Source organism: Cyphomyrmex costatus, unplaced genomic scaffold (genome assembly GCF_001594065.2).
Source record: "Cyphomyrmex costatus isolate MS0001 unplaced genomic scaffold, Ccosl1.0 scaffold55, whole genome shotgun sequence".
Taxonomy (NCBI): domain Eukaryota; kingdom Metazoa; phylum Arthropoda; class Insecta; order Hymenoptera; family Formicidae; genus Cyphomyrmex; species Cyphomyrmex costatus.
In genome coordinates, this window is record NW_017279708.1 from 1,244,182 (window position 1) to 1,269,167 (window position 24,986).

A 24,986-nucleotide genomic window follows, 5' to 3' on the forward strand; every position below is an offset into this window, starting at 1 on the left:
AATTTGTACAATAAAAATATATTTTAATATATACATTTTTTTATGAAATTTATTTGTATACTTTTTACAAATTATTATATTTACAAATTTTACATTACATAATAGGCAATGCATAAAAATCTATATGCATCGATATATATATATATATATATATACATTATATGTATATATTTTGTGTGTGCATGTGCTCGCGTGTGTGTCTGCATATTATGCATAGCAACTATTTGAACATGGCAAGAGTACGCACTCGCGCGCACACGCATAATTGTCTGCTAATGATCATATTTAATGAAAGAATGAACAGGAACACCGACCTTATCTCGACCTTTCAGCAAAGTCAATTCCATTATCACTAAACATTCTATTACATTAGCACCTGTTGATTTTATTAATTGCACTGCTGCAGTCATAGTACCTTAAATAATAAACATTTATGTTATATCCATTGATGTATTCTAAAATAATATATTCATTGTAATGTAATTTTATTTTACCTCCAGTTGCCAATAAATCATCAACAATTAGCACTCTGGTTCCTTTATTAATGAATTCTGATTGTAATTCAAATGTAGCCTATACAAATAAAAGCATTTATTTATAAATGGAAAGTAATTGACATATAATCAATATTATTTAGATTTAAGACATACTTCTCCATATTCTAATGTATATTTCTGTTGAGTAACTTTGCCTGGAAGTTTACCCTTTTTTCTAATGGGTAGAAAGGGCTTGCCCAATTCCATGGAAATTATAGGTCCAAAGAGAAAACCACGTGAATCCAATCCAACAACTAAATCTACTTCAAGGAATAAAATATGCTCCATAATTAAATCTTTCATTGCTCGTAATGCTACGATGTTATTAAACACTCCAAATATATCTCTGAAAGCGAATCATTTATGTAATATAATAAATGTATAGTAGGATTCCATTAATTTTTGATCTTTTATTAATCTTAAGCTCTTCTTATATCCACTTACCGGAAAATAATCCCAGGTTCGGGAAAATCAGGATAACTTTTTATAGCATTTTTCAATATTTGCAATTTATCGTTCTTGTTCATCTTATAATTGTACAATCTGATAATTTCTGATACTAATGGATAAAAAAAAACAAACAACGCGTGCAGCCTGCGTACAGGTGGCTGTTTTATGTCACCGACGAAATACTATTGAAGACACTCGACCTTGGACAAATTTTCGTGATTATCAATGGAGCCCCAGCCCTCGGAGAGTCCGGAGATAATTGAAGAACGATGGCGTTATCGATAATTAATAAAAATGCACAATTATTGAAATAAAAAAATATATAAATATTTCGATAATAATACTTTTAAATTTAATGCTATAATATGATACCAAAAGAATTACAATTTTTTCTGTTATCATCTCTATTGATAATTAAACTCGGATGATAATATTAAAATCATATAGTGTTTTTAATAAAAATCAAGTATTATTATGTTTTAAACACATAATACGAAACTAATAAATTATAATATTATAGTACCGAATTATCAGTTTATTATTTTAAATCACTTAAAATTTTAACAATTACGTGTAAACACACTGCCACAAACTCATCAGAGCTAGCTTTCCTCGTGTGATCGGTGTGAAAAATATATAAAATGAAACATTGAATCGACTGTCGATAAAGCCAACTGTTAACGAATTATTTTTTAATGTTTAGACCATTCTCTTAAAGATGACGCGCTTGAGACGCTATATATATTTATTTTTAAAATTTCCGCAGAAGCCTAAACATTAATAATAATTAATACGTTAAACAGGGCGAATAAGAGTCAAATTACAATTTTAAAATCTAAATCTGATAATTTAAACTAATATTATATATTGCGAAGAATATCACGTAATTTTTTGACGTTTCGTCCCGGGTTTCACTACTGGACTCATCAGTAAAAGGCATATTGTAGTGGAAGGCCTTATACGCTTTGGTAAAAGTTATTAATCGAGATTCTATATAAAGAGATATACGCGTATCTTAGCACTTGCGAGAATTTACGAATATCGATATACCTCTGATGGCCAGTCGACGTAGAGTGATACTCTTCGCAATATTTATCCAAAGTAGGAAATAACATTCTAATATATATAGTCCCCCCAAATTGCGCGCCGAACAATTGTCGGACTTGCAACGCAACTCTAATAATCTGATTTCTAAATGTCCCCTCTCCCTAATTATTGCGCGCCGAAAGGATTTCGGTCTTGCAACGCAACTCTAATCATTTAAAATATCCCCCCTCCTAAATATTTTGCGCGCCGAAGGATTTTCGGTCTTGAAACGCAACTATAAATACTAAATCTAGAAACTGTTAATTATTACTTAATGAAAAGACTTACAATGTATTATCACCATTGTTACAGCCTGCGGTTTGAAAACAAATAAATTGAAGATTCGCCAAAAAATTACGTGATATTCTTCGCAATATATAATATTAGTTTAAATTATCAGATTTCGATTTTAAAATTGTAATTTGACTCTTATTATTCGCCCTGTTTAACGTATTAATTATTATTATATAAAAGAGTCCTTGTAATCTTCAATTTATTTGCCTAAAAATTAACTTCGACAATCGTGGTCGCGTAAGGTGCTATGCAAAATAAAAGGAACAGGGAACAGAGAACAAAGAATAAGAATTTCAACATATCAGAAATCATATACTGTGGAATAAACAGTGTGTGTATTCTATATAGTACATGATTTAGGTTGAAATTCTTATTCTCTGTTCCCTGTTCCTTTTATTTTGCGTAGCCCCTAATAGTGATTGTAAATTGTATTCTTATATACATGTATGAGATAATATATTTCAAATTTCAAATGTTATTTTATTTTACATTTATTAAAAGGGAAGACAAAAGAAGATGGCTCAAAGATATATTAAACAAATGTTTATTTATATAACTTTCCATTTGCTTACGTGAGAAGAGAACTCTCAATATATTTTTAGTAAACAAAACGAAATAATTGCTGAATATAAAATTATTATATGTATAGTAATTACATATATATTTATTACTATGTACAATAGAGTACACACGCTAACATGTGTTTGCGAATATTAAAAACGATAAAAAAGTAATGTATTTACAGCATGTATAATATCAATAAAAAATTAATTAGTACATTTTATATTTATACGTGCGAGCGCATGCACATGTGGATATTACAAAATGAGAAAATGCCTTTCCTCAAGATTAGGCACTTGTATGTGTGTTTCTATGTCTATATAAACTCTCTAAATTATTAAATATATAAAAATATTAAAATATAATAAAAATTTTGTAAAAATAATTACATATTTAAAGTATTTAAATACTTTAAATATGTATAAAACGTACTATTTTCAATCTCTTATCTTTTTATAATATTTCCACAGATTGACTGATCATTATTATATTGTATAGGTATTAGGAGTATGCATAAATTTTAAAGGATTTTTTGTTAAAAATACAGCTGATATGGCCCTCAAACGTCTGGAAATAGTTGATCAATCAACATTTAATGATTCTACAAATTCTTCTTGCGTTTGATTCGGGTATTGATCGAGTAAAAGCTTCTACTTCCTTGTCTTCAAACTTTTTCGGCTGGCCTGGACGTTCGCTTGTCTTCCGTGTCAAAATCACCTTTTTATAGCGTTGAAATTAGTATTCACATTGAAATCGATGGAGTATAATCACCATAAGCTTCCGACAGCATTCGTTGAAATTTAACAGCACTTTTCTTCAAATGGAAGCAAAAAAGCTTCCCGCAAATTGTGTTTTGTTGGCACAAAATTCGACATATTCAATGCTCAAAAAACAGTGTTTTACGATTATTAATATAAATATTTCGATAATACATTATTAAATTCATGATTATATATATATATATATATATATATTATACATTTTATATGTTATATAAATAAGTACGTATACTTTTAATGCTATAATATATCTTATATATCACCAAAAAAAATTACATTTTTTCTCTGCACTTCGGCAAAATGACACATACTGAAAACTAAAGCCACACATGATGGTGCTTTGACATGTAGCAACAAATATGACCCGATGCAATATAGTCTAGTTATGCCATTTCTTAAAAATTCTTTAAAATTAATGCACACTTCTAATAGTATATAGATATTATAGTCTCCTGCGTATTATACATATTTATATTTAGATCAATCTTAGAAAATAAATTCGGGATATATAAAAGCAAAACTTAATACATTATCTATGCAAGATTTTTAACAATGTTAAAAAAACATCTCATATATGTACAAAACATGAATAAATTATTTTATTGTATATCCTCCTTCTCATTTAAGAATTGAAAGTAACTTTAACATATTTAATTACAATTAAAAATAATATAAACACAAAATTTTTAAATATAAACACATTCAAATATAACTGAGAGTATGCTAAAATTAGTTTTTGTTACATATAATTCTTGTTTAGAAGTAATGCAGTTTGTAAAATATATAGAATAAAATTATATATATTTATATAATATATTGTTGGCGAGAAAGAGAAAATGTGTCAGTTTTGCTTTAATATCTCCATTTATAAATTCTTAAATTCTGAATCTTGAATTATAAAAATAATGTTAATACCTTCCTTGCTAAACTTTTGTCGTTGCTAGGAGTTTGATATAATGAGCTTTATGAGTAATTTCAAACTCCTGGGCCGGCAGGAAGCATTGCGCCTGTATCCTCGGATGTCGCAAACGCCTTGCAAGATTTCTGCCGAGTATGGCAAGGATAACAAGGAGAACACCAGTAGCAGCGATCACGGCCATAATGATGACTATCTCAACGTTCCGCCTGCCGTAACTCTGCTCAACTAATTCTACGCAACGAAACCTCTCGCGATCATCTACCAAGTTGCCAGACATTACGATAATATTTGTGAGTTCATCCAAACTAGCGCATATCCTGTAATAACCAGGCAATGACACTTTCACATCGGTGATAGATGCGAAGCTACAATTGAGTCTCTGTCGATGCACGACGGAGATCTCGTTGAATACGAAGATGGATAATTGGCAGGTTGATGATGAATCAATGACCGTGTCTCTTTTTGTTTTGGAAAGAATTACGTCGATGTGCAAATAGCTTTTATCATCAGATACATTCACGTGAACACCAGTGATCCGTAAATAGGAATCAAGAGATATCTGCGTGGACGTCGGAGAACGAGAATTCCCTTTTTTAACGTATTGATCTTCCATTGTTATTCGTTGCTGAGTCTTTTCTAAAACAATGACATCGCTACAACCTAGACCAAGGGATACATCATCATAGACATTAGGTATCAATAAAACTACACAATAACGATATTTGTGACCCAATTGTAGATGCAAAGAGACCGGTATAGTGACTGGTAGAATACAGGGATCTCGCATCATTCGGGAATCACAATGTAGCGGGCTGGACTCTGTTTGAATTTCGCTATCATCTATTGTTTCATAGACAATAAGCGAATCGCAAGTGTAACGTTCGGTGCACTGCTCCACGTGCCATAATAAATTGATACCAGTTGATTCATCGTAGTGAAATTCTTTAAGACTTAGTTGTGCACCTGCCGGATGTTCCCGGGTCATTATGGGTGGTGTGGGCTCGCCGCAAAGTAGACTACCTGGCGGTACTTGCATCAAGATACCGTTCTCCAAGGCAGGTGGTGTCGCACACACTGCCGATGACTTGTCCTCTTCTGTTAAGCTGGAGTTTGTCAGCCAATTAGCAAACTCTAACAAAGTACAATCACAATTTAACGGATTGTCGGCGAGAGAGAACCTCTTGAGGCGCAGCTTTGATGTTAGCACATCGTTAGCTACAATTGTGATGTCATTATCATCCAATCGTAGGTCCTGTAAACTTTTCAATGGCACTACCAGATCGGCCGTTAATGCACGCAGAAAATTGTGCGTTAAATCTAAATAAATTAATTTTTCTAGATGAGCCAAGGAAGCACTGGACACAGCGACGATACGATTGTTTGCCAGGTCTAATCGTGTTAAAGTCGATAGGTATTTAAATGAATGATCTTCTAGCACATCAATCTGCAAATTAACGTTTAACAATTTAAATAAAATAATTTTTAAGTAATCTTTTTTCATACTATTAACTTAACTTTTAAACGAAAACACTCACTTGATTGTGACTCAAACTGAGGTAAGTAAGATTTCGAAGACCCATCAGAGCTCCCTGCTGGACATTGACGAGATTGTTTTCTGAGACTGTAAGGAAATGTAGTTTGGGCATTTGTGGCAATAGATTGGGACCCATCGGACCCAGCAGTAAATTGTTCGAAAGATCTAGCTCTTCCAAGCGTTTCAGACCTCTCAACGCAGACAAGGCGGAAACACTCAGACGATTTCCACCCATTCTTAGCGAACGTAATGCTGGCAATGTTAAAAAAACCTGCGGCGACAATTGTGATAGCAGATTATCACACAAGTCTAAATAAGTCAAATTTGACAGTCCCTAAAAACACAGAATATTTTATTACTCTTTATAATCCTAATTTTCTCAAAACTATTTTTCATAAATATATATAACATAGTTCCCTTTCTTACGAAGAATTCACACACACGCACATAGGTATAGAGCATAAAAATAACATACATTCATGTCTCGTAACTAATCATACCTTGAATGAGTCTGCTTCTAATGTCTTTAATCTATTATGGGATAGATCCAATCGGTCCAGACCGACTAGATGTGATAGTGCGATTGTGGGAACTGAAGCTAGAAGATTGCTGGGCAATCCTAGCGCTTGTAATGGTCGCGCCAGAGCTGTAAATGCATTATCATGAACATATCGCAACTCTCCGGTGGAGACAACTAATCCATGAAGTGCGACGTCTTCGAGGAAACGTGCCGGCAATTCAGAAATTCCTGTCACAGTCACATCCAGCAATGATATTGTGTCCGGTTGACTATGTTTCAAATGCTCGCTGATGGTCTAAGAGAAACAATAATAGAGACATAAAGTAATTTCATTATTCTTTCTGTCGTATACTTAAAAATTAACAAATTGCTACCACGTCTTTTGTGTGTGTGTGTGTGTGTGTGTGTGATTTTATATTTTTTCTATGTATCTATTTTTAAAAAATCATTGTAAATGCAATACTAATAAACATAATTGCAGATAGCTGGACTCTCATTGTGATAGTGTAAAAAAACACAGATGGTATCGAGTAACATATGAAATAAGAGAGATCAAGCAACCGAGAAGAGGAAAAGAATAAAAAGAAAAGATACAATAAACTCTGAAATAATAATATTGTATATATATAACTTGTATTTCATTGGCAGTTTATATTACCCACATTTTTCTTGACCGTTGTTTAAAAAGTAACAAGTCGATCTCGATTGTACTGTAAAGCGCATAACGTACTATTAGAGATTGAGCTTACAACTCATCTTTTTGTATTTTTTTTTTTAATTTTTTCCAAGGAAAATTTATAAATCTTAACAAATGGAATTAATTAATTTTATCGGTTGGGATAAATTGTATAATCTACATATATGTATATGTATATATCGATGTATAATATAGCAATCGCATGTTGATAAAATTATTTACATGCAGTGCAGTTCTATCACCGGCACATCTGAGCGTATGTGGAAAGTCACAAGAACACTCCACGCCTGCTTTTGTGATATTCGGACATTCCCACACAGTGTCAGAGGAAGATGACGGGGACGGGGTCGATGACGGTGATGGTAATGCGTGGGATAGATTTTTTGGGATGCCATTGTCTTGCGTTGTCATAGTTGCCGATGGCAACGATGCATTTTCTTCGGCGATCGTCGTCCTTATAATTGTAGCCATCGATGTTGCCATCGATGTAATCGGCTCCATTGTCGTTGTGACATTGTCCTCAGTTCTAGCGTCGAGACATGACGCTATCATTATCAATGTTAAAACGAGTAGGTCCCAAAATAATTTCGGCATTCTGAAAAAAGATATTTGATATGATAGATTTGTATTATTATTTATCGTGTAGAAACATATTTCTTCTGACAATAATAATAATAACATATCGAAAAATAAAATTTTTCGATTTTCTTCTTTCAGTTAATGCATGCGCAAATTCATTCTTAAACGTCATGCGGTTTAGAAATGATAAGTACCAAATTATGCGAGAATAAATAATCAAATTCTCTACAATATCAATGAAAAGCATATTTAAATTCAATGTCTCACGTTTATTACAACGAGTTATGGCTTATCACGAGAAGCGACCTAGAAAAGCTGTTAGAACTCGAAAGAGGATTGCAAGAAAGCGCACCATTAAAAAAAAAAGCTGCTTTAAATTCAGCGTTATCTGTGTATCTGAGGCATGTGCTCGCAAATTAACTTATTGTGACAACACCTCGTGTATATAATAAAAAATTTAACTATTTTATATCAGTTTAACTACGATTTGTTACTAATCTGTTTACTGAAATCATTGAATCAATATATTTATACATACATATAGATATCGCAATATTGTAAAAAGACTCATCATGTGTTACGATCAAATGATTCAGACGCAGAAACGGGAATTAATTAAGAAAATGTTAGATTGTGCCATCGGACGTATGCTAGAATATAAAAAGAAAATTGTGGAGCTAGATTATACAGATTATCAGTAAGTTTTTTCGTTGCTCATTCATCAATTTATACATTATATGCTCTAATTTCTAAAATAATAATATTGTCTGCACAGATGGCCTGACGATATTTTGAATCAAATGAAATTCACGCCAGATGATATTGAGTTATTTGCATCAGTGTCTGGCCGAGAACGTGTAGAGGAACGCAGAAAGTTTATTCAAGAGTTGATGGAGAGTGTTCACAAAGGTTTGTTACCATCGAGTCATTGTTCTTTTTTTAACGATAATAAAATTTTATCAAAATTTTGAAGTAAATACAATTTATGTTTGGAAATTTAATTTAAAAATTTAGAAAAATATAATTTTTTGAATTTTAACCGTCTAGTACCACAGACGAGAGAACACCGTCTTTCACAGATACAAATTGAGAGTACGCCCGAGATGGAAGATGAGACATTGAAGACACGCGCTGCTCGACGAAGAATGCGGATCACACCACCATCAAAGATAGAGTTAATCCAGGAATCGCCATTGGAAAAAGCCGCCCGAGAAGCGAAACTTGCTGCTGAAAAAACTATGCGTAACGCAATGTTATTGGTGCAGAGTCATGAGAGAGCCAGAAAGGGACGCTCCTACGGTGCAGATGGTATACTCGCAAAAAAAAATAAATAAATAGTTTCATCATAATAAAATTTGTCAAGTAGGACATTCTCGTATATGAAAGAAAATGTATGATACCCCAGACATTAACATTATTACGTTTGCATAACTAATTATTGATGCTATAATTTCTCAGTGAAACGTATATACGATTACAATAAAAAAGTGAGATCCGGAGAAATAATACCGAAAAAAATAGATCGTATCAAATATATTCGATCAGCGATAACGATACAACGTGCGTGGCGACGTTATGCTTCTAGAAAAGCTATGGGAAAACGAATTGCACGTCTCGAAGAAGCTTTGGATATGACAAGCTGGCGATGCAACAAGACAATCGCGAAAGATGATGACAATTTTCAGCGACGACGTGCTCTGATGCCTGTGTTTGATGCACGCACGGAGAAGGCAATCAATGACGAACGCACAAAGGTAAATTTTTCAAACAGAATTTCTAGCTAATTTACGTCGCATTATTATGAAAGAAAACGAATATAAAAGAAAAATATAAGTTTTAAGAAACAAAAAAGAGACTAAGAGTAAGATTAAAAAAACAATAATTAATTCTCAAAAGCTCTTGAAAATCAGAGGTCCTGGATTAATGGAGGACATCACTGACGAAATTCACGAGTGGTTCGTTGTTTGGTACAACGCACTAGGACATTACGACGTATTTCCAGCTGCAGATTTAGGTGGCAGCGTACTGATCGTGACCGGGCAGACCTTAACACCGCAAGAATATTTGATGGAAAAATTGGAAAAAGAGAAAAAAGCCAAAGAAAGAAGGGCTGAGAGAATGGGACCAGTTCCCAAAGTTGAACCTATCAAGGACGAAGTTTCCGATGTGAAAATGCCGCAAACAAATACTTTGTCCTGCTTAGAGGAAACAAACATCGATTTTATTCGAAATTGGAGCTTTCGTGACCAAAAATATTTAGAACGAGAATATTTGGATCTAATTACTGAGAAACTTTGTTATGAGTTGCAGCTCGAAATGAGGGAGATAGTAGATGAATTGATGAGGGCCGAACTGGAATTATTAAATAAGGCGTTATTGAAGGATCATGCACGTGATAAGGAGAAATTCGTGATTCCAACAATAGATACAAGTAATCGATAGAACTTGACTTATAATAATAAAAAATTTTCTAATCATTATCTAAGCAAAAATTTGAATTTTGATTAATTATTATAACAGAAAGAATATATATAATTGACAAAACTGAAACGAAAAGAAAGAAAGATATCTTGGAGGATGTAGCCATCGAGGATCTCTTTAACGAGCTTCTACAAGCTAAAATCATTAGAAACTACCAAACTATTTTTTTACGTGATTGGTTTGGTGATCTGTCCTATCAAAATTACGAGGCACGTCGCGAACTCCGGGATTATAAGCATCGACTCGGAGAAGTAAAGCAGCTCGTATTAGAGTATTGTGTATTGCCTTTAATTTCCAAGGAGACACATCAACTTGCACCGCTCGTCCGTTCTGTGTGCATCTATGGATTATCAGGGGCCGGAAAGACTTCGCTTGCGAATGCCATCTGCTCAGAGGTGATGATCATTGTTTCGACTATATGTATGTTATAATAACTATTATGTTCAAAGATATTCAAAATATGTTAATACGAGATACAATATTTTCACTTCTTTATTATATTATAATAATACCATACATTTTTAAGTATATTGTATTATAATATTCTTTCCTTCTATATATTTATCTCTTTGAACTTTCCTAGATCGGCGCGTTACTTTTCGACGTATCAGCACCTGTTTTAGTTAATAAATATGTAGGCAAGGCAAAACAACAAAGACTCATCGATATAATCTCTAAAGTGGCCCGTTTTTACGCACCTTCCATCATATTTCTCGATGCTGGCGAAAAACCCTGGTTGAAAAAAATTCCACCAGAGGAAAGGTATCTTCAACCCAAGCGATTCACCAAATATTTTGTTAAACTAATAAAAGACATTAAGCCAGGCGATCAGGTAAAGCTATAATCTGGTAAATAATTTCTTTTTACTCTCTTATAATAATAATTTAATTATTTTTATTCTGTGTCGTATGATTTACTTTTTATTAATTATTAATAACGCAATTACTTTGTCAATATTGTACTCTCAACGTTTTGTGCTATAATATTTAAAGATCCTTGGACATTAGAAATATATATATATATATATCGTGAGAACGTGCGCGGAGTGACACACCTAAATTGGAGGACTATATCAAAGTATACGCAATCGAGCAACGCCTACTTTGTAAAATTCTTGTTATTCCTGTTTGAGATCTTTCTTCAATATGAATGAATTGCCGCCACCTCTCAGACGAGTCCACATATACTGAACTCTTTTTCTCTCTCTCTCTCTCTCTCCCCCCCCCTCCCTCCTTCCCTCCTGCGCCGTTCAAATCTTTCATCTCGATCGCTCGAGGTTGCTCATCAATGAAACACCTCCTACCTGTATATATGGTTGCCGTATGAGGACGTAGGTGGCGGCGAGTTAACGTAGGATTTAGAGTGTTAAAAATTCCGGACAGATACTGTTACTCACTGGCGTAATATTATGGAAGGCAGATTGATACTTGAAAAGTAGATATTTTATTCCGACTTTAAATTTGTGTGATAAGAGTTAAAATATAAAAATTACGAGATTTATTAAAACACTGAAAGAATTTAATATATCCAGCATACATAATTAAAATTTGATTTTTATTTTGTTAATTATTAATATGACAAATCCATTTCCAACAGATACTATTTCTTTCACTGTCCGAAGAACCTCATAAGGCGACAGCCGCTTTCATTAAATTCTACGATAAATTTATAAGGGTACCCACTACCGACTACAACACACTTTACATGTACTATAAGAATCTACTAATGAAATATCATGGCGTTGATCGCGATATCGATGTCTCTTGTTTGGCCAAACTGTCCATTGGAGTTCCTCTGGATTTTATCCGACAAGCCGTGGAGAAGGTGCTGTCGCTACGTCGAAGAATTACTCTTAAATCCAATCCATTAAATCCGATGGAAATTATGGACGAGATATTAAAGTATCAACATCCTACGTTGGAGATGATAGAGAGTCTTGATAAATTTGAAGGAAGCACTCCACTTGGCAGAAAAAGAGCCAATGTTTCGTAAAACGAAAATTCGCGAAAAGATGATGAGTTTGTTTCCGAACATAAATATATATATTATATCTATCACAGAAGTTTCGCTCTTGCATAAAAAATGCATTATTATATTGCAAAAATTCTTGCATTGCATGCCCATCTAATAGCCCGCAGGATGTAAAATATAAAAAGTGTGTCTATTTTTTATAGAAAGAAAAAAGTGAAAATATTTGATTTTAATGTTAATTTAAATATTTTTGTATGCACGCAGGAAAGACAGATATACATATCCTAAGATGCATATCCTACGACGGAAATGGTGGACTGCATTTTAGTTAGAGAACGTTAGAGAGAGAGAGAGAGAGAGAGAGAGAGAGAGAGAGAGAGTGTGTGTGTGTGTGTGTGTGCGCGCGTGTGCGTGCGTGCGTGCGTGCGTGCGTGCGTGCGTGCGTGCGTGCGTGTGTGTGTGTGTGTGTGTGTGTGTGTGTGTGTGTGTGTGTGTGTGTGTGTGTGTATACGTCCCTCTAATATATATAATACGTGTCTCGAGCGTGTTGCCAACCCTTACACCCTCCCACACCTGACCTCGGTCTTAAAGCGGAGGAGGAACCCAGTAGCACCCACGCCGGTCAAGTATTTGCGGTGAGTGCATCGTGTTATATTAATTAATGAAGAATAATCTTCAAGGATCCTCGGACGTTTTCTGTCACCATATCCTTTCTTTAAGAATCTGCGAGTTCTTTCTTATGTTCTACAGCTGCTGTTACGTTTGGCGGTATATTTCGAGTCTTCATCAGTATACTTTATCCCTCGCGATATCGCCGCATAATTGTTGCACATTAAATCTTGCTGAGAAATCTCTTATACCACAAAGTTGACGATTTCAATATTCAAGAATGATCATTGAACTGCGTTCACCAGGATATACACTGTCACACATATACATACGCATAATTCGTCGGATGTCTTGTCAGATCATGTGGAAAATTGGTACCACATGATCGAAGGAAACGCGCGGTAACATGAATGCCCGAACAATAATATAGTAGTATGATTGTACGATATGTATCCTGCAAAGCACTATGCATCAAGAACATGCTCGGCAACCGCTTCGAGCAGAGACGAGAAACCGTCGCCTCCACCGTCCACACGGTGGGGACTCCCCCGGTCCATGTCGGTCCGTCCGTCTCTGTGTCTCTTGGTTTCCACATAGCATAGCCATGTATGGAACGCGGGACGACGTTCTCTCTCCCGGCTCTTACGCCCACTTACCATAGTCGCGCTTTCCGTACTGCAGACTCCACCGGAGCTGGAGCAGGTATCATCACGATTGACATCAATGACAATGAAAAAATAAGAATATCAACGACGACGATATTGTGCGAATTACTGGAAAAAGAGGAGCGAATAGAAAAAGCTAATAAAAGATTTGACGTTTTTTTTCCTAATATAAACATTTTGAAAATCTTGAATCCTTAGAATATCAAAACACTCTGCCTCACATTCTGAGAGAAAATTGAAAACTTAATAAGGAGCAAATTAATATGATCTTAATCTTTTCAATTTGTTTAATAAGGAAACACATTGTATGGATCGTATTTTCCACTTCCAGGAAGTGCGTGTGCGTGCGCGCGCGTGTCAGAGATATGTCTTTTTCTTTAATTATTAATGTATATAAAAAAATAGTATCTCCCTCCCCAAATGATCTTTGCATGTGTTGTTTTCGTATATACATTAGAACTCGAGAGAAGCTAAAGCAGAAGCTGGTGAGAAAGAGAAAAAAAAGAGAGAGTAGGTGGGATAGTAGGGGTCTCCGAAGGTCTTCAGGATCCTCACGAAATGTCTTTTGATACTGGAAATCTGTTTGCCGTTGTCATTACGAAATCACGTAAAACCGGGCCTCTACGCCCACGCTGCAACAAGAGACTGGCACAGTCGCGGTGAAAGAAAGTCCGACTTCTTTAACAAGCTCGAGATGTTTATAATATACCAGAAATCGAATATCGCATTTAAAAGTTTGCGTGAAAATTATTTACTGCGAAATTATTCTTGTAATTTTATGATAAGAATTTTAATAATTTTATTCATTGACTCTCTAATGAAAATAACAAAAGTTCATTACATAACAGTAAAAAGATAACTCATGACCGTACAACTGATAGTAATTAATTTTATTGTATACAAACGTCAGAAAAAAAAAACGATTCTCATATAAGGATAATTTAATCTTAGATGTTTTGAAAAATTAATGTCAAAGCACATTTTATATCATTATTATAAATTAGTATTACTTTATTTTTAATATTATGTAAGAGAATAAAAAAAATTAATGTAATTATTTTAAAAAAATATTAATCGATACGCGGTCGAGAAATAATGACTATAATAAAGTTGTTTTATACACAGTAGATTAATTGATCCCACAATTTAAGTATTAAGACTTGATTGTTAATAGCATTTTTTCCACGATCTGGCGATAGAGAGTCGTGGAATTCTATGCAAGACGATCGGTCGGTGTACTGTCCAAGGGTTATATTTGCATAAAAAGTTGTGTTCTCTGAATCAGCTGTAATGGAACTAGTTGATTGATCTTTGTGTTTTACAATTCAGTTTGCTCATAATGTAATTACGTGTTACAGTATAATATAAAAAGCATAAGAACATGTTTATATCGTTTAAACAAAATAGTTTTTACAAAAAATTCGATTGGTCAAGGAATTTGCAAGCCAAATTATGGGATATATATCTATATATAATATATAAACATTTTTGTGTAATCTTATTTTTTTTCTATGCTTTTATTGTTTTATTTTTATGTTTTTATCATGCATTAAAAATAATTTATAAAAAAATTTATACTTATTTATGTGTTTTTATTATACATATATATTACACAGTTTACGCATACCTATAATACAATAGTAATGAAGATAAAAAATTTGTTGTGATTATTATGGCATCGAGTATATTCTGAATGATTGCACGCTTATTTAAAATATTGATTAACAAATTTATTTATTTTATTTCTAATTTACTTCTGAAATTTGATTGTGAAAAAGACATCGATACTTTAGAAGATCAAAACCTTTTCAGTCATTAAATTATTTCAAAGTAGTCTTCCATTATATCGATATAATTCTTAATATCGTTCATATACCTCCGTAGAAATTTGTGGTCTCTTTTTACATTTTTAATTAAATTTTTTATGTCTCTTTCTCTGTAGAAAAAAAGAAAAAATATTATCGAATTTTCAAATAATTATTCAAGTTATCTCTCTATAAACTTACTTTATTCTGCCTAGTATACAATAAGAGTTGATATCATTTGGAGTAAGTTTATCGAATCGTTTAATTTTAATCGTAACTTTCAATATAATGTCCAACCGTTTGCTTCGAGATATGAATGAAATTCTAAAATAAATAGATTATTATAATTTTGTCAAACCGATGTACATATATTGATTATATTTTAAATAATATTATGTATTAAATGTAATAGTATGATATAATTTGATGTAAATATATATTGTAAATTATTACTTGTCATTAGCAATCTCCATTAAATTTAAATCATCTAAACGCTTCAAATCAAATTTGAAATTCATCGCTAGTTTCACATCTTGTGAAATAAAATTTAACATTGGAAGGATGTCCTGATGAGTTTTATATAAACTTGCAAGTAATTCCGCGTTTATTTTCTCTAGAATTAATTTGTGAACTATTTTTATGAGTACTCCTGCATCATCTACAAAGAAGAAAAAAAAAGTTAAAATGACGTAACTTTATTTTTAACTGATAAGAGTATTACAATTACCTGAAAGGCGGGAAATAATCTTGATTTCTGTAATTAAATTTTTTTCGGAGCCATTATTAAAATCATATGATAAAAATGTCGCTATCAATAACGAATTTGCTATGAAACCAAAAACGATCATTTTTCTATTATTATTACTGTAATATACATTCCAAATAGAATTGTCCCTACAACAAAATAATATTAGGTCTCTTTAATCTTTTTCAATAATAAAATATACTAAAAATGTATATGTACCCTGCGGCATGTGTTTCTAGTTCTTGCAATAATGTTATGAATGGATCTTCGGTTAAAGTTTTGTTTTTAACATCTTCGTTAATTGTGCTAATATTATGTGCTGTTTCAAAACTTTCTATTGTACATTTATTTTTTTGTCTCATATTTTGCTGTTTCATTTTATCATTTAAATTTATTCTATGTTCATCGTGATTTATTTGATCTTCAATTACTATTTCTGTACCTTCGAGATGATCACTAAGTTTCTTTGTTTCATCTGAATACTGTCCTTGCTCTTCAATATTAATCTGTAACTTTGCATCTTCGTTTAATTTCTTTCGAATATATTCTTTTTCGTTTTCATCTTCTACTTGATCTCTAGCTGTTACTTCAATTTCTTTGATAATTAATGATATGGAATGATTAATATTTTGCACTGTTGTAGAAAAACTGTCATTATTAATCTCGTCTAGACTTTTCCTAGGATTTGAGCAAGATATCTGTGAATGATCTATTGTTTCCTTTACAAAATATTCATTACGTTCTTGTTCAATATCATTTAAATCATTTATACAGTTAGCGTCAATACTAGAAAATAAATGTACGTCATTTTCCTGAGAAGACTGAATTTCCATGAAAGAACTGCGAGCTCGTTTTGAATATGACTTTTCATTGTCATCAAACATTCTTTTTTTACTAACATTTTCTAAGTTTATATCTAATGAACGAGCCAAATTATTCAATGGAGATTGAGTAATGAAATCGTTAGACAATTCATTGTGTCTAATATTTTCTGCTTCTACAATTTCTCTTGAAATTGTAAAATTTTCTTCTGTTACATCTTTCTTTAATTCCGTTAAATTACTATTTATTATTAGATGTTGGAATTCATTATTTTCAGAAACGATTAAGTTCTCTGTTTCATTTACTTTCACATCTTGTGCAAGATGTAATATTGATGGTACTGCAGAAATAATTTCCATTGATGTATCTTGAATTGTTTCATTTGCAACTACATCAGTTTGGCATTGTACTCTTACAGAATTTTCAGCTGGTAATGAAATTGTTTTTGACAATAATCTTTGAGAAAATGATACCGACTGCGTAGGGTGAGTTGTATCAGTAGTACTAAATGTTATCTCATGCAAAGAAACTGGGACGACTTCGGTAAATTCCATAGATTTACATAACAATTTAGTTCCTTCGTTAAAGCAGGTTGAATCATTTCCATCTTTATCTCTATGTGTACTCTCTTTAGATATTGATTTAGAAATTGGCTGAGTAATTTCTTTTCTTGATGATACTGCTGTAGTCATTTCCATGGATATATTATGGAAAAGTATAGTTTTATCATCCTTTGATTCGTTGATTTTTAAATTTGCTTTGTCAATGTTTAAAAGTGCTATGTTTACCGACTTTGTTATTTCCATTGATGCATCATCGAAAAATTTAGTTTTATCATTTTTCTCAATTTCACATGTACTTCCATTTGATTGTGCAACATGTGCAGCATGAAACATTTTCTCTTGGCACGAGGGAATTTGCTCTGGAAGAGCCTCAGTTAATTCCATAGACTTGCATAATATTAGTGTTTTGTCATTAAAACAGTTCGATATATTTGTACCCCTTTTACTATCTGTATTTTCTTCAGACGATTTACAAATAATTCCATCGGTAATTTCTTGTTCGTTTCTTGTCGACATTGTCTTAGTCATTTCCATGGATACATTATGGAAAAATGTAGTTCTATCATCACCGGATATTGGTTCATTCATTCTAATATTCTCCTGATTGCAAACATTTGAAAGCGATATGGTACCTATAGGTTTTTTCATTTCCATCAGTATATCATTAAAAATCTCAGTTTTATCAGTTTGATCTTTCCTTAGATCTGTTTTAGCTGTAATTTCATTATTGGCCTTTTCATCTATTTTAGATATTGCCATAGTCATTTCCATTGAAGTATCAAAAATTGTATTATTTGTATGACATATGCCAGTATCTGTGGCATCAGTAAATGGTTGTATTACAGATGTTAATGCTATTGAGTCATTGGCATATTTCACATCTGATATATGTTTAGAGATGTCTTTAGAAACAATGTCAGATTGTAAATTTGTTGGAAACATTGTGTTACGAGTATTAGTAGCATTCCATTTCGTATGTTCACAGTTTTGCAGTATTGTCGGAATTTGATTGAAAGTTTCTAAATTAGAAACAACAGATTTCACTGGTATAGCCTCAGTAATTTCCATTGATACATTATTACAATTAACAGTATATTCCATTGATACATTATTACAATTAGTAGTATTTGATTCTAAATTATTTATGCTTTTGTTACATTCTTGTTTCTTTTGTTCTTCTATATGTGAATGTGAAGATACTAAAGATACAGATATTGGTGCTGTTAACTCCATAGAAAAATCTTGAATATGTGTTGTGTCTAATTCACAGTCAACATTATTAGAATACAACTTAGGATATTTCTTAGTAACATCATCTTCACAATTCTCTTCATCAGAATCTCTGTATATCATAATATTACTTGATTTTACACTTTTAGATGTATCTGTTATTACAATTTGTTCAGATTGATTTTCTCCATCAGGCAGTTTCATACATTCTTTATCTAAATTGTTATATATAACAATATTACTTGATACCCAATCATTAGATACACAAGATTTATGTGGCAATGCAGTAAAATTTAAATTACAGTTTGTATCATTATTTTCTTTTCTGACTCTTATGGCAGATTGTTGCTGTGGCTGATTATTTACTAAGTAGGTATTATTTAGATAACATAAATCACTTTCAGAATGAATATGTGTAAAGTCATTATTAGAAGCATGTAATATAATTTCTTTCGATTCACCTTCAGTATTCTGATCAATTATAAAAGATCCTTTTAAAATAGAATCGTGCTCTTCATATGTATTATCCCATACAGTACCTTGTTCAGAAGAATGACAAAATTCTCTGTATAGAATAAAATAGAGTTTAAGCAACAAATTATAACCAAACATTATAAAACTAAGTACTTACTTGACATGTTTTTTCTCTGCAAAACTAACACGTCTCTTGACTTTTGAAGTAGATGGACTATTTTCGTTGGACGAGGAATCAAAATTTACATTTTGCAATGGTTGCCGTGGTTTACGTGGTTTAAGAATCTATCAACATGATTTTTATTAAGAATAATAATTTAATTAATAATTTTCAATAAAAATAATATACATTGTTAAAATGAATGGCTCTAAAAAAAAGAATGTTTCAAAAATTAGCTAGAAAAATTGTAAAAATCATATGAATATGTAAACTTGCCGATGAACGTCTAGATTCACTTTTTCTAGATTTCGATGGAATCCTGTAACACAAATAAAAATATTTTTTGTAAAAAACTTTGTATCATAGTATCTTAATTTTCAAACAAAATAAAAAGAATAATTTTAATACATACATTTCACTCGCGTGTATATGTATTATACACTTGTGTATATACATACAGCTGAAAAAGAAGAAAATCCGTTAAATTTGATTACTCCCTCTTCGTTTTGAAAACCGCCACGTTTGTTTCCCAAACGCATAAGAATTAAGCCAAGTAAAATCAAATTTCTATGTTACAAAAGTATTGTGCGTTTTATCTCTCGGGAGCTGCTCGAAGTCGCTCCAAACAAACCCAGCGTATTTGGATGTGATACATTTTAATGCTGTAAATACCTCGAAACGTTCTTTGATTGATCAATTCGTAAAATAACAATTGAATGAGCGCTCGCTATTATTGGTGCATTCTTCTAGATAAAAATTCTGATTGGATGATCTAAAAGAACACACCAATAATAGCGAGCGCTCACTCAACTGTTGAGTCCGCTGAACGCGACTAGAGCCCCAACACACACTTTTGCATAACGCATAAAGCATGTGCATAAGGAATTTCATTGGCCGATTTTCTTATGCATGAAGCGGGGAGCACAGACTTTTGCATAATGCATAAACCATATACATAAAGAATTTGATTGGTCCATTGACTCATGCATAAGAAAATGGACCAATGAAATTCCTTATGCACATGCTTTATGCGTTATGCAAAAGTCTGTGCTCCCCGCTTAAGGAATTTCATTGGCCCATTTTTATATACATGAGTCAATGGACCAATCAAATTCCTTATGTATATGTATTATGCGTTATGCAAAAGTCCGTGCTTAAAGCGGGGAGCACAGACTTTTGCATAACGCATAAACCATATACATAAAGAATTTGATTGGTCCATTGACTCATGCTTAAGAAAATGGACCAATGAAATTTCTTATGCACATGCTTTATGCGTTATGCAAAAGTCTGTGCTCCCCGCTTAAAGAGAGGCAATATTATTTATTGCAATAAATATTAGGAAAATAAACGAAGAATAGCTTCGGATAAGGTACGAATGTTTGTAAATTAGATCATTTTATACTTTACACTTTACTCTTTAATTTGTGGTAAAGTATAAAATGATCTAATTTACAAACATGTATCCGTACCTTATCCGAAGCTATTTTTCGTTTATTTTCCTAATATTTATTGCAATAAATAATATTTTCATAATGAAACGACGGATATATTGTACGCTTTCTCGATTTTGCCGCTTGCTGCTTGCTGTTCGTTCGGTTCAACTTCAACGAACTGCGGCAAAATGTATTTTGCGCCGGAAGTGCGTCATCTAGCTTACATACAATTCTTAACCAATAGTAACGAATTGCTGCTGCAGCGTGCTGCGCATGAAAAAGTACCTTAAGGCGTGCGCTACCAGAGAGAAAGGTTTCTCTCTGGCACTACTGTCGTGCACAAGAGTGAGCGCGCCGCGCGCGTAATCTAGGACCAATGAACGATCGCCAAATCGCAATTCCGACTATTTCACGTCGCGAGTCGCGATAAGTTGCAGCAGTATATATGTATGTATATACATGATTACGTTAAGCGATATCAGATGACACTTGACGGGGATCGTCGTATACAATTGTCGACAGAGTTTACAAGATTTTGTCAAAGAACAACGCGACAAAAATAGGGTGTGCAGGAATTCCCCTTGTTAATTAAAAATCAGGAACTTCGAGACGCGTACTTTCTAAACTAAATCGACGAAGAGAGCGATCGACGTCGCCAATTCCGTCGTGAGTGGTCATAAGTTAACGACGTCGAGACGGCAGGATACTGCTATCGTCAATCGCTGTTGCGTATTACGTCTACAGCTGACCTCGGACTGTCTCGGGCTGGTTGTGACTGGCTGGTGACACACCAAGGAGAGGATGGCAGACGTCGCCGTTAATCTTATAATAAAGGCACCAAATCAACAAATCAAGGATCAGGTAGTTAAATGCGATCTCGGCTGGACTATTGGTCGTTTGAAGGAGTATCTGTCCGAAGTCTATCCCAGCAAACCAGTAAGTTTCGTGAAAGTAATTGTTTCTACCTGGTGAAAGCTCTGTGTATGTGTGTGTTTCTCTTTACATTTTGTCTGCTTTTTTTCTCTTTGCATTAAAGGTAAACGAAAAGATAACCGTCTTTAAATAATGATATTTGTAATGTTTAAATACTTCCTCTAATTAGATAACAAGAATCATACAGGATGATTTTTACATTCAGTCAATTAAAATTAAAATTTGTAGCAGAGGGGCATATTAGTTTTCTGTTTAGAATAAATTTATTTTTAAAAATGATCAGTAATCTGCAATAATGACTCTTAAAAGTAATGCTTTTAAAGAAAGATAGTATCATTAGATGGAAATATTTGTGACATTTCTTGATAATTTAAGAAGATATATGTGATATCTATATCAAATAGTTATTCATCTTTACTATAACTTTATATGCCTATATATATATTATATATATATATATATATGTGTTATACTAATGTAATAACATTAAAATTACATATATTGACACCATATAGATGGTATATATATATGTATATTTTACAAAAATATATTTTTATTTCAGAAAAGTTTTTACATTTTTATTAATCTTGTTATCTTAAAAATTTTAATATTTTATTATTATTAATGCTACAATTATTTATTATTACTCTGTGTTGTATTATAAAATTTTAAAGATACACAAATGATTTAATTATTATTATTATTGTTGTTGTAGGAAAGTTCGCATCAGAAATTGATCTATTCTGGTCAATTGTTAAACGATTCTGTACAATTAAAGGATGTCTTGAGACAATGTGACGGTTCAGAGGATCAAGCGTATACCGTTCATCTAGTCTGTACTCCACAAAAAATGTGCGCTGTTAAGGATATATCTGATCAAAATCAATCATCTGAAAGAAATGTAGACACTGCTTCTGCAACAAGAAATATTAGAAGTAACACTATTCAGAATCAAAGTCATGAGAATGCTAATGTTACTGCATCTCAACATCAACAATACTTATCTCAGCAGTATCTTGATCCTCGAAATAGTCAACAATTAGCTTGGATGCAACAGGCTTATACGCATTATTTTACACAGTACATGCAACTGTAAGCTGTCTCTTATAACTGTTTGTTAAAGATGTGAGAACTACATAAATGTTGCAATGTTGTTCTTTTCAGAATGGCAGCGCAAGGCATACAGTTACAAGCCAGTATTCCGTACCTGCAGCAAATGAATATCAATACAAGTGATACTGCTCAACATACATACACAAGCAATAATAACAATAATGTTGGTGATGAGCAACCCCAACCAGTGGCTCAAGATGCAGCCGACGTCAATGCGGGAAATAATGGTGCAGGCGAGGATGCTGCATTTAATCGTGACTGGTTGGACTTCTTCTACATGTTGTCTAGGATCGTCGTTCTATTTGGTATAGTGTATTTCTATTCGTCTCCTCTCAGGTTCCTCATCGTCACATTTCTGGGATTTGCAATATATCTGTAAGTCTCTAATTCTCTAATATTTCTTAATACACACTGAGAACAAATTTATTTTTCAATATTTTTTTGAATAGTCTTAAAGGAATATTTACTAAACATAAACATATTTTTATTAGATACAAAAACCATTAGTTTGATTTAATTTATCATTTCTTCATTTATCTAAATATTTATTTACTGCAAGTAAATATTCGCTGGCACTATTCAAAGAAATATTTATTAAAAGTTATAAATTGTTTTCAATGTAAACATTCACAATTACTCTTTTACACACATTCACTCACTCATCCACGCGCGCGTGTGTGTTTCTTTGATGCTTTTTCTTTGAACTTGTCTGAAAATCGTTATAGATATCAAGGTGGATTCTTCAGGGTACAGCCTATTTTATTGGCCGAAAATAATAACGGACGTGCAGACAACAACAATCAAGTGTTACAGAACGAAGTAGTAGGTCCTCAGGCTGTGCCGCAACAGCAAAACGCTCAAGTGCCAACCTTGCAACCAGAAGCACGAACAAACGCCAATGAAGAGAATGAAGAACAGCGCCCAGGCGCTCTTGCCTTTACTTGGACCTTCTTTAGTTCATTTTTTGCCTCGCTTATTCCAGATCAGCCAAATGTCATTTAATCTCGCTCGGATAAAATCGACATATTCTTTTCTTCTATACTTATAATATAAAGACTGGAGAAAATGACTTTGTCATGGTATATATCAGGTTTTTAAAATATTTAACGATTTCTAGAATCAGAAGTGCTTAATCTCGTTATTAATTCAATACATATATTCGTATGAAAGTCTGATCAGTTTTACAGTATCCAAGGATTTTTCTATCTGAATCTATTACACATAAATGTTCACATATGTGTTAATAATCAACATACGCTTATGATGGGTAACAATTATTGTGAAAATATAATTCATGGGTATGAGTATATTATATATGTATCAATTTAACTTGTTGAGAGACTCACAATTCACAAAATAGAATAACAGTCACACTAGATATATAAATATTAATGCTAACTTTTCTTCGAAAGAAGATAGTTAGAGTTGCCATCCCAAAGCTATTAGAGTTAAATGTATAAAAATTTTTTTATGTTTGTAGAATATGAAGTTATAAAGGTACAACGAGAGATATATAAAAAAAATCATGTGTATATATATATATATATACACAAATATATATATATATATATCTATATATAATATAAAAATAAGAAATATAGATTTTATGTAGAGCTTGTTATGTAAGTAAAGTTACATGTAAGGAAATAATAGTAGGCACTTGAGAGAATTTTCTTTCATATATATATGTATATACATACATATATACATATATATATATGTAGCAATAATATATTGTGTCAGGATAATTTTCTGCGATGTTTAATGTGGTCAAATATATCCAGTGTGATATCTGTGTAAAACATCGCGTTAAATTTATAATTATTATTGATATACATAAGAAATCTTAATGGATTTATGAAATTTCTCTGTAAATTTTCTTAAATAGTTCTACATGAAGAACGCCAATTGAATAAAAATGTATGTAAAGCAAATAAAACAATTTTCAAAATTTGTTTAGTCATATTATTTCAATTGATTAAATTGTGAATATCCTAATAAAATGTTAATAAAAGAAACATATA

At 32.4% G+C, this 24,986-nt stretch overlaps 4 protein-coding genes across 4 annotated transcripts; 2 read left to right on the forward strand and 2 right to left on the reverse strand.

Annotated features, from left to right (window-relative positions):
* Positions 1–112: 112 nt before the first annotated feature.
* On the reverse strand, positions 113–1,063 carry Aprt (adenine phosphoribosyltransferase). Its single transcript, XM_018546464.1, has 4 exons — positions 981–1,063; positions 651–882; positions 495–573; positions 113–415 (listed from the first exon to the last, which is right to left on the reverse strand). Exons 1-4 carry the CDS (start codon positions 1,061–1,063, stop codon positions 273–275), a joined length of 537 nt encoding a protein of 178 aa, XP_018401966.1. The 3' UTR covers positions 113–272.
* A 3,566-nt stretch (positions 1,064–4,629) lies between these two features.
* On the reverse strand, positions 4,630–7,970 carry Lrt (Leucine-rich tendon-specific protein). Its single transcript, XM_018546468.1, has 4 exons — positions 7,599–7,970; positions 6,660–6,974; positions 6,161–6,493; positions 4,630–6,069 (listed from the first exon to the last, which is right to left on the reverse strand). The coding sequence occupies exons 1-4, from the start codon at positions 7,968–7,970 to the stop codon at positions 4,630–4,632; spliced, it is 2,460 nt and encodes an 819-aa protein (XP_018401970.1).
* A 148-nt stretch (positions 7,971–8,118) lies between these two features.
* On the forward strand, positions 8,119–12,735 carry LOC108779073 (IQ and AAA domain-containing protein 1-like). The gene is made up of 10 exons (XM_018546421.1): positions 8,119–8,356; positions 8,500–8,652; positions 8,731–8,864; positions 9,003–9,263; positions 9,414–9,709; positions 9,852–10,386; positions 10,476–10,831; positions 11,020–11,268; positions 12,033–12,591; positions 12,672–12,735. Exons 1-9 carry the CDS (start codon positions 8,214–8,216, stop codon positions 12,426–12,428), a joined length of 2,523 nt encoding a protein of 840 aa, XP_018401923.1. The 5' UTR covers positions 8,119–8,213; the 3' UTR covers positions 12,429–12,591; positions 12,672–12,735.
* An 8,775-nt stretch (positions 12,736–21,510) lies between these two features.
* Herp (Homocysteine-induced endoplasmic reticulum protein) lies at positions 21,511–23,964 on the forward strand. The gene is made up of 4 exons (XM_018546451.1): positions 21,511–21,852; positions 22,565–22,941; positions 23,014–23,337; positions 23,688–23,964. The coding sequence occupies exons 1-4, from the start codon at positions 21,718–21,720 to the stop codon at positions 23,962–23,964; spliced, it is 1,113 nt and encodes a 370-aa protein (XP_018401953.1). The 5' UTR covers positions 21,511–21,717.
* Positions 23,965–24,986: the final 1,022 nt, after the last annotated feature.

Excerpts from the sequence above, each read along its gene's own strand:
- Herp (XM_018546451.1), top strand. The coding sequence starts at position 21,718 with ATGGCAGACGTCGCCGTTAATCTTATAATAAAGGCACCAAATCAACAA. Across the intron at positions 21,853-22,564 it reads AAGTCTATCCCAGCAAACCA|GAAAGTTCGCATCAGAAATT; the intron begins GTAAGTTTCGTG and ends TTGTTGTTGTAG. Across the intron at positions 23,338-23,687 it reads CTGGGATTTGCAATATATCT|ATATCAAGGTGGATTCTTCA; the intron begins GTAAGTCTCTAA and ends AAATCGTTATAG.
- Aprt (XM_018546464.1), bottom strand. The coding sequence starts at position 1,063 with ATGAACAAGAACGATAAATTGCAAATATTGAAAAATGCTATAAAAAGT. Across the intron at positions 574-650 it reads ATACATTAGAATATGGAGAA|GCTACATTTGAATTACAATC; the intron begins GTATGTCTTAAA and ends TTATTTGTATAG. Across the intron at positions 416-494 it reads TGATTTATTGGCAACTGGAG|GTACTATGACTGCAGCAGTG; the intron begins GTAAAATAAAAT and ends TTATTATTTAAG.
- Lrt (XM_018546468.1), bottom strand. The coding sequence starts at position 7,970 with ATGCCGAAATTATTTTGGGACCTACTCGTTTTAACATTGATAATGATA. Across the intron at positions 6,975-7,598 it reads GTGATAGAACTGCACTGCAT|ACCATCAGCGAGCATTTGAA; the intron begins GTAAATAATTTT and ends TGTTTCTCTTAG. Across the intron at positions 6,494-6,659 it reads TAGAAGCAGACTCATTCAAG|GGACTGTCAAATTTGACTTA; the intron begins GTATGATTAGTT and ends CTGTGTTTTTAG.
- LOC108779073 (XM_018546421.1), top strand. The coding sequence starts at position 8,214 with ATGTCTCACGTTTATTACAACGAGTTATGGCTTATCACGAGAAGCGAC. Across the intron at positions 9,264-9,413 it reads ACGCTCCTACGGTGCAGATG|TGAAACGTATATACGATTAC; the intron begins GTATACTCGCAA and ends ATAATTTCTCAG. Across the intron at positions 10,387-10,475 it reads GATTCCAACAATAGATACAA|AAAGAATATATATAATTGAC; the intron begins GTAATCGATAGA and ends TTATTATAACAG.